Raw genomic sequence first — 8,627 nt, 5'->3', positions numbered from 1 at the left:
CCCCTCTAAATTGAGCAGATTCTGCATCTCATCCACCAATAACCAAGCACACAGAAAGCAGCTCAAACAACTGAAATGTGCTCCACAGGTAACACCTTTAACTGTGCTTCTGACAACATGGTTTTTAATTAGCAAAATAACTTTTTTTTCAAGAGAAAAAATTTTCCTTGTACAATTTACATGAAAATGCCTTTAATATATACTCAGATTTGCAGTTTCCTATTCTTTCAGAAATTACCAAATAATTACCACCTTCAGTCTGTAAATTCATGTCAGTCAAGCAAAATTATTCTGTTCTTATTCCATTGACTTTCCCACACAGAGACCAAGTAAAATGAGAAATAAGTAGAAGGAATTCTGAGCAGTTTATTCTCAAGTCATTACAGTGTTCAACCAGTTTGACACATACAGGTAACAGAGGTAACAGTGAACATTGGGACGTGCACATTCCCGCTGTGAAAGAAGACATGTTATACACACAGGAAAAATGCAGCACATAGTAAGGGATGTCAGATTTTGTGACACTTCAGATGTGACATATTTACAGGAAAAGTGTAAGTTTTAAAATAATTAAATAATTTCCATAGAGTTATAAAAGAATTGAGATAAATATTAAGAGACCCTGACAATCACAAAAACATTTCCCTATGCTATTAAGTAAGGGTAGTTCTATCTAAAAAAGTTCCAAAATAGAGCTAGTATTTTGCCACCATGAAATATATCAAATTACCAATACCAAAATATGCTAGCATGGCATGCAATGTGGAAGCCGTACCAAAGAAAATGCTATGAGGTTCTTAGGTACTGCGGAAGGTCTGCACAAGATTTTAGATGTGTTCATGAAAAAGAAACTCAAAAGAACCATTACAATGGCTATGTCAGCAGAAAAAGTGGCAATTACCTAAACCTTTTCATTCTACCCTTTCAAATGAAGGTGCAAAAGAGAAAAATCTAAATATAGCTTTTAAAAAATTAGCTTATGAATAAAAAGTTGAGCGGGCATTCTTAGGCATATGGACTTTTAAACCAACAGATATACTGTGTAATTCTAGTATAATATATCTTATAACCTCTGGACCCTACTACCTACCACTGTAGTAGCAACTTCTCTCTTAGACAAGAAGTCATCTTAGAAAATAAAAAGAAATGGAAGTGGTGCTGTGGCTCAAAGTGATAGAGCATTATTAGCCTTGAGCGTAAAAGCTCAGGGACTGTGCCCAGGCCCTGAGTTCAAGCTCCACGACTGACAGAAAAAAAAGAAAGAAAGAAAGAAAAAAAAAAGAACAGTGATATGCATGAATTCAAAACAAAACAGTACTGTAAAATGGTAAAATATCATAAAAATAGCAGCATGTGAAATTCAAGACTTCTTTTCTTAAAGCAAATATTCAAGACTGAACCACAAAATGGTACTTGCTCAAACTGGTCTATCATTCAACTCTTGAAACTAAGACTTCTTTAGAGAGGTGCTAATATTTATGATATCCCCAAGATTAAATGTATACTCAAATTTGCTTTTAAAAAACATATATTGCACAGATAGTAGAATACCAGCATTCTGGTATATCTAACATAAAATGCTATCTTATTTAACACATTAACCTATTCTACTGAAAATTAATTTTATCTCAATGTTTAAAGCCAATCATATAGGACTTTTGAGCATATTCCTAGACAAGATGAAAAACACAGGCACTTGAATATAGGTTATTAATGACAGAAAAGTAGAGGCCACACCTTTTTGTGACTGGGGCAGTCCTGACTTTACATATAAACTTGAGGTCTTTCACTGATTCAAATATCAAAATAAGAACTATATAGAAAACTTCGATAAGAAAATCAGATCTCCAAGCATTTCTGACCAAGTAATTTTCACTGAATAAAGCACTGACAGCTCCAAGTCCTGACAAATCTTTTCAAACAAGCATCTCAGATACAGTCGCTTGAATGTTCATTTTCCCCTCTTCTACAGCTCACTATCTTTAACCATGGTCTAACCATATCCTATCCTCTATGCAAAACCTAGCAGTCATCTTGAGATCCAGAATATAAAAAATTTATCATTTCAAAACAGTCCACCCCGCAGTATACATCTGGCAGCACCACAGACACCATGAGTTTTAGAATCTTAATCTGGTGGTATTCCGTTTGATAATAGTAACCAATAAGAAAAATACTGAACATTTAATAGGAAGTCATAGTAGCATTTTTAAATGACCAAAATAATTAGTAAGCATTTTTCATGTTTTAAGTTGTTAAAACATTTAAACTGTCCAAATCACTAGGAAAAAAATACCACATATAACTTTTTACCACCCAAATGAGAACACAGAAAGCCTCAGACAAATGATACTGAAACCATTAGGCATTTTTCTCTCATTCTTAAAGAAATGACATTCCCTTTGGCTACTCCCTAGATTCTTGGTTTATCAGCTTATATATAGACAGTGTACATCTAGGAGGCAGTCCAACATGAGCACTAACCCATCTCACTATCATCTTTGGCTACAGCCTCATGAAAGGACACTGAGGGATTGGGATGCGTGGGGCCAAAAGACCCCACACGCCTCCATTTTACACGTCGCTCACTGGAAGGCTTGCATCATCCAAGTCCACTGGGTCGTGATCTATTTCCTGAGGGCCATTTTTACTTTGATGTTTTAGCAGAGCTTGCTCAGTCACTTTGGAAGCTGGTTCTCTTGAAGAGACAGTCTGGACCTTGAAGTTCCCTGGCTTGACCTTGGCAAGAGATTCGTAAAATCCTCGCTTCTCCATGGTAAAGCTTGAGACCAGAGAGTGGCTGCGACAGGCTGCGGAATGTGAGGTGGTTGCTGCTGCACCGGCAGGACGGGGAGTGTACTTGGATTCGGAAGGACAGCTGGAATGCTCCTGGAAAGAGTAGCAGTGGTCAAACCCAGTCAATCATTAATAATAAAGTTAGTAACTCAGTAAGACTTGATTCTCTGAAAAACAAACACACATACACACACACACACACACTCAAAGCAGAAGCATGAACCATGCAGCATAAACGTGCCAAGCTCTTTCCCAAAGCAATGCATTTTTAGAAGTGAGTTCAAAGCAATGACAGCCAACAACCATTTCCACTAAGAAGCTAGTTCTGTCACCAAAGCTGAATTCAGTAGTTTATGACCCTGTAAGACAGCTTATACTGGGAAACAGTGTTCCAACTGCAACCGGACTATGTTTAAAAATAGGCTACCAGCTTCACCCTTTTATCTACGAGTATATTCTCAACTGACAATGGGAATTGATGCGTTTTAAAAAGATAAATAAAATGAACATCAAAAATGGAATACGTGTTTTGGGAGTACTGAGGTTCGAACTCAAGGCTGGTACTTTACCAATTGAGCCACACCTCCAGCCCTAGTTTTTACTGATTATTTTCAAGACAGATTCTCTGTCTAGGCTGGCTTCAATAAGAATCAAGATTTTTCAAACATTATTTTGTCTAGCAGTTTTTTGCTTTCCTGAATTTCACTGCAGTTAAAAATAGCAAAGTCTTTTCACTTTTTAATTTAGTTTATTTAGTTGTACGCATATGGTTTATTCACAGGGTCTAAGATTTTAAAGGTAAGGGTGCAATTGAGTCTTTACTTTGGTGAGTATCAGTTGTGAATATTCTAATATGCTTCTAACTAGATCAAATCTGAAGATACCATTAAATATGACCATTCTAAGTGCACTGCACTATGCAGTTCCAAGCAGAGTATGTTGATTTATGATACTAGAAGCTTTGAAAACAAAGTGCTTGAAAACACTATGAAGTCTTATTACATGGCTAAATTTCACTAGATTTAAAATGTCATGCAAAACATACCAATATACAGCCTATGCAATATATCTGCATGCAAAGTTTGCATGTAATTTCCTTAAATTGCACGTGTTTCCTTAAAATAAAGGTGCATTTAAAATGTTATCTAAAATATCTCAAAGTATATAAACTATAAAAACCAAAACACTCTTGCAGCAATTTGGTCAATTAATTTTTAGAAGCTACTTTAATGTCTCTTTCCATTAGTAAATTTCTTTTAGTGTATTTCTTTAATTTTAAGCGCACATACTCAACTTGATGTCTCTAATGAAGTAGTTTGTGTTAGTGTTGACAAAGTCAGTTATGACAACTGCGAAAGGCAGTTTGGTTAACTCAACTTTCTAAGATCAGTTGTCAGTAGTAAGTAAGTCCGGGCCCTCTACTAAGAAGGCACGTTTGCGTGAGCGCCCACATACGTGCTGCATTCACCAGTTCTTGATGTATACCTCTGTATACAAGGGTTCGACAGCCTTCTGGCCTGCCGCATCTGGAACACAGTGCAAAGCTACGATTAGAGTTAACCTATACTCAGGAGAGGGAGGGAGAGAGAAAGTTCCGCTGATAGTCATAGCTAGTCCAATTTGCCCCACCACAAAGCACAAAACACAAACACCCTTCTCCACCTTTTCCTCTTCCCAACAGACACTGTTTTTGCAGAGAATCTCATACTTGATTACTGAAAAAGTCACATGAAATAGATGCAGTTACAAAATTAACACCTAGGAAGGTGGCTTCTTAGATATCCCAAAAGATAAATAGGTAGAATTAAGAACTGAGAAAACAATTAAGAAATGAGAAAAACTACTATCTATAGATAGTACTATCAGGAAAAGACAATACTATCCAGAGAAACCTACAATGCATGGAATAGCTAGCACATATAATGATTCTAGATAATAAAGGCTATAATATTACATATTAGACCAGTTCTGCCGGTGATACCATACATTTTCATTTTTCATCAGGATTTGCATTTTTAGATCAAAGTTGCTACAGTTGCTAAAGTATTCCAAGCAAAACCTAATTCTATAAACCTCAACATAATAGAAAATATTTTCTTACTATTTCTAAGTAGAATGTTTCTTTTCAATTTTATTATTATCATACATGCACAAAGATAATCACAGCAGTTTTCAGAAGCAAACTTTTACATTAACATACTAAATTAGAATAAAAGCATGAAAATAGAAAATACTAAACAAGAGCACAAAACTACATTTAAGACTCCTACTTGGTCAGGAGCCTTTGGTACTATTAAGCCAAATAAAACTTAATTGAAATTAAGGAAGTAAAGAGGAAATGGGAGGTCACAAAAGTGTAACACTAGAATTGAAGATGGTTTGCATAATTAGGCCACATACCATACTAAGTGTCAAACTACTAAGGAGTAAGTAAGAATTGCTAAAACAAAGCAAGGAAACATTTATTCCTTAGTTGTCCTGCTTGTGCATTTAACACAATACAGTGCACACAGAAAGTTATGTATATGGAACACTACAAGGAAGCATTACATTAGAAATGCATTATTTTTTGCAAGTCCAATTTGTATGAAAGTCAACATGCAAATAAATTTCAACAAAGGAAGAAAAGAGGGATTAAGGGTCAGAGGAAGGAAAACAATTCAACAGGATGGAGGACCCTCGGGAGTCTCACCCCAGAGAGCAGGAAACCTACAGAAGAGGTTGATCGGCCAGGTCCCCGCTGTGCTACAATGGCACCAGAGATGGCTTTGATCCAACTGTGCATCTCTTCAGGACTATCAGCCTAAAAGAAAGAAAGGGCTCATTCAGTCAACGTTTCCTCTAAACTACCTTGTACTTCTATAAATCCAATGTATTTACTTTGGTAACATACCGTTACTGACAAAATTACTCTAGGGCAATGGTATACAAACAATATTGTAGAAGCATTTTCTCAGTAAGTTACTATACCAAGACACAAGTTCGGCACTTAATATTTCAAGATCAGACACATCAAAAAATGTTAATAATGCACACTTCTGGAAAGAAAATGAGAGAGGAAGAAATAAAGCCATTTTTTGTTCTACCGGTTATGCCACTGAATCAACTACAACACACACACACACACACACACACACACACACACACACACACACACACACACACACACACACACACACACACACACACACACACACACACACACACACACACACCTTGTTATATATTTAAAACTATGATTAAAAAAACATTTTGACATCTTTTTTATTTCTTGAAATAACTTCCTGAACTATTAAAAAACTATTGATGATCATATACCAAAGAACTCTATTTCCAGAAAAGGACAGACTACCAACATGAATTTAAAATCTTATGAAATTACTCTAATTAAAAAAGGGCCTGATTTGGTGCAGATATGACTTCTTGCTTCTAAAAGTTCTTGTATCTAAAAGTTCAAAAATGTTAAAGATACAGAATGTTTGTTGAACCAATGACATTGTAACGAAGACATTTTAAAGGAAAAATTTAAGAAGCACAATTCTAGATATCAATCTGACAAAGTTAAGACTTGCTGATGGTTAAAACTTCACCTAGAAACATACCCTTTAAAAAAAAAATTGGAAAAAAATTCAGGCATATTGTTGTCCAAAGATACAATATATATGGTAGAAGATATATGAAACAATGTACATGAACAGTTCAGACACAGAATATGGAGAAACAGGTTACTTGTAGAACATCCATACACTCAAGTATGGTTTTCAGGCCATTTTTAACATATGGGAAAAAGATGAAAATATGCAAAACAGGATTTAACTCTACAGCTAGTATCACCTTACTAGCTCAGACTTGTAATCCTAGCTACTCAGGAGGCTGAGATCTTGAGGACCACAGTTCAAAGCCATACTGAGCAGGAAAGTCTGTGAAACTCTAATTTCCAATAAACTACTCTGAAAAGGCTGGAAGTGGCGCTGTGGCTCAAGTGGTAAAGCGCCAGCTTTGAGCAAAAAAGCTCAGGGACAGCGCCTAGGCCCTTAGTTCAAGGCCCAGGACAGGCAAAAAAAAAAAAAAAATAGAAAGCAGAAAAAAAAAGGTTCTCAAGATGGAATTGTATATGAACTACCACTTTCTTCATTTCTCTGTAATAAGCAGCATAGGTAACTTTCATGAAACAATTAACTGACCTTTTAAATATTCTATTTAAATAATTCCAACAAAATCCACATTTTAAATTTAAATACAGATGCCTACTAACAGAATATAATAATATCTACCAACTATTTTGATAGTGGGTACTGAGCCTCTCATTTTAGAAAATGACCAAAAATGACATAATTGAAAAACAAAGTTCCAAAACATGTAAAGATAATCTAATCTGAAGGTATACACTTAAAATGTGAGTTAAAATATCATTTTCTTTCCTCCATATACCATTTAGTTCCATTTCATTAATTCATCATAGATAACCCATTCCTGAGCATATAACCTACCAATAACCCTTCACACACAATGATCTTAATTAAGTTAATGAACTGTAGTTTCTTTTAATATCAAAAGCTACATGCTTTATTTATATTTATTTCACTTCTAAAGTTGTAGATTCCTTATGAGAAGATCTAGTCTCCAATTAAGTCTTACCTGAACATAGAAAGTTCGAGATGTTGTTACAATTTCAAATAAGTTGTCCCTCATCATTATGTCACTGTTGAAAAAAAAATTATCCAATTGCACTTAAACAGCAGTTGTTTGATTTTAGTCTTTCACTTGTTTACTCAGTGCCAAGTTATGAATCAAGTAAAACATTTAATTTACCAAAAACCCAATTACTTTCCCATTTTTTTGGTATTAAATGTATCTATTATGTGTAGTTAGCTGGTTTTAGAAAAGGTTCATAAGGCAACTTTGAAGTCCAAAGCTTCTAAATGTAAAAAACTAGTTTATTCAAGTCAACCACAGCCCAGCAAATATAGTTTTTTTTCTTTTTTTCTTTTTGTCTGAGAACAAGATTTGAACTCCTGATCTGATATTGAGCTGACACTCTACCACCTAAACCACACCTGCAACTTCTTTTAATTTTGTATTTTTTGCTAATTTATTTTTTATAATGCTCTATTCTGCAACATCTTTTAAGCACAAAAATTAGTACAAAATCTGATAGGGTCATTCTATTAAATTTTTCCTTTTCATTTCTGAGTTTTGTTTTTATTTTTACAAACAATATTTGAATAATGGTTTTGAAAATTTTAACATATCCCAACTATGAGGAACTAAAGATAACACTAAAACCAAAATGGAAAATACATGCTATAACAAGCACATAAATGAAATTAAGGCATGGTTCTGTATTACTAAGTGTGCCAAATGTATAGGCAGAGCAGTTCCTTACCTTTGTTTACATTCCTGGACTTTATGAACCTCTTTAAGCGGTATTACTCGTAGAGGTTCCTTTTCCTGGCCAAAAAAAATAAAAGTAAACAGATTCAGGACTTTTATTCTTAAAATTCTTTCAAGGGTTAGCTGTCCTATCTGGAATTGCATCCTTTCTTGAAGTACATCTAAAACTTAACCATTTGAACCACTCAGATTTAAAACACCTCAAATTCTATTCTCTTAGCAGCACTGTTGTTCCAAGAGTTCAGTACAGCTTAGTAACACCAATTAATTAGCCAGCAAGCTAGGTCCTAGGTGAACAGGGTGACTCAATTACTACAAACACTTCCTCTCTCGGAATGCCATTTTGGCATCTGTGATCCATTGATCCAGCTTGACTCAAATCTGTCACATTACAAACACACCACTTTCTTATGAAAACAAGCACCACTTATCAAATG

General features: G+C 34.9%; 1 protein-coding gene across 9 annotated transcripts in view; it reads right to left on the bottom strand.

The window, feature by feature from the left end:
- Positions 1-346: 346 nt before the first annotated feature.
- Positions 347-8,627, bottom strand: part of Plekha1 (pleckstrin homology domain containing A1) — a 51,345-nt gene continuing 43,064 nt past the window's right edge. For 2 of the 9 annotated variants that reach the window (XM_069988211.1, XM_069988212.1), the window contains exons 9-12: positions 8,183-8,247; positions 7,435-7,498; positions 5,489-5,599; positions 347-2,889 (exon numbers count right to left, since the gene is read on the bottom strand). In XM_069988211.1, the coding sequence (XP_069844312.1) occupies positions 2,575-2,889; positions 5,489-5,599; positions 7,435-7,498; positions 8,183-8,247 (555 nt within the window). In that variant the 3' untranslated portion in view covers positions 347-2,574. Of the gene's footprint in view, positions 2,890-4,251; positions 4,358-5,488; positions 5,600-7,434; positions 7,499-8,182; positions 8,248-8,627 lie in introns of all 9 variants that reach the window. The other 7 variants (XM_069988214.1, XM_069988220.1, XM_069988215.1 and 4 more) reach the window with 6 other exon arrangements.

Source organism: Dipodomys merriami, unplaced genomic scaffold (genome assembly GCF_024711535.1).
Source record: "Dipodomys merriami isolate MVZ:Mamm:240054 unplaced genomic scaffold, mDipMer1.0.p SCAF_35, whole genome shotgun sequence".
Lineage (NCBI taxonomy): Eukaryota > Metazoa > Chordata > Mammalia > Rodentia > Heteromyidae > Dipodomys > Dipodomys merriami.
Note: the sequence above shows the minus strand (reverse complement) of the source record. Positions and strands in the feature narration are given on the sequence as shown.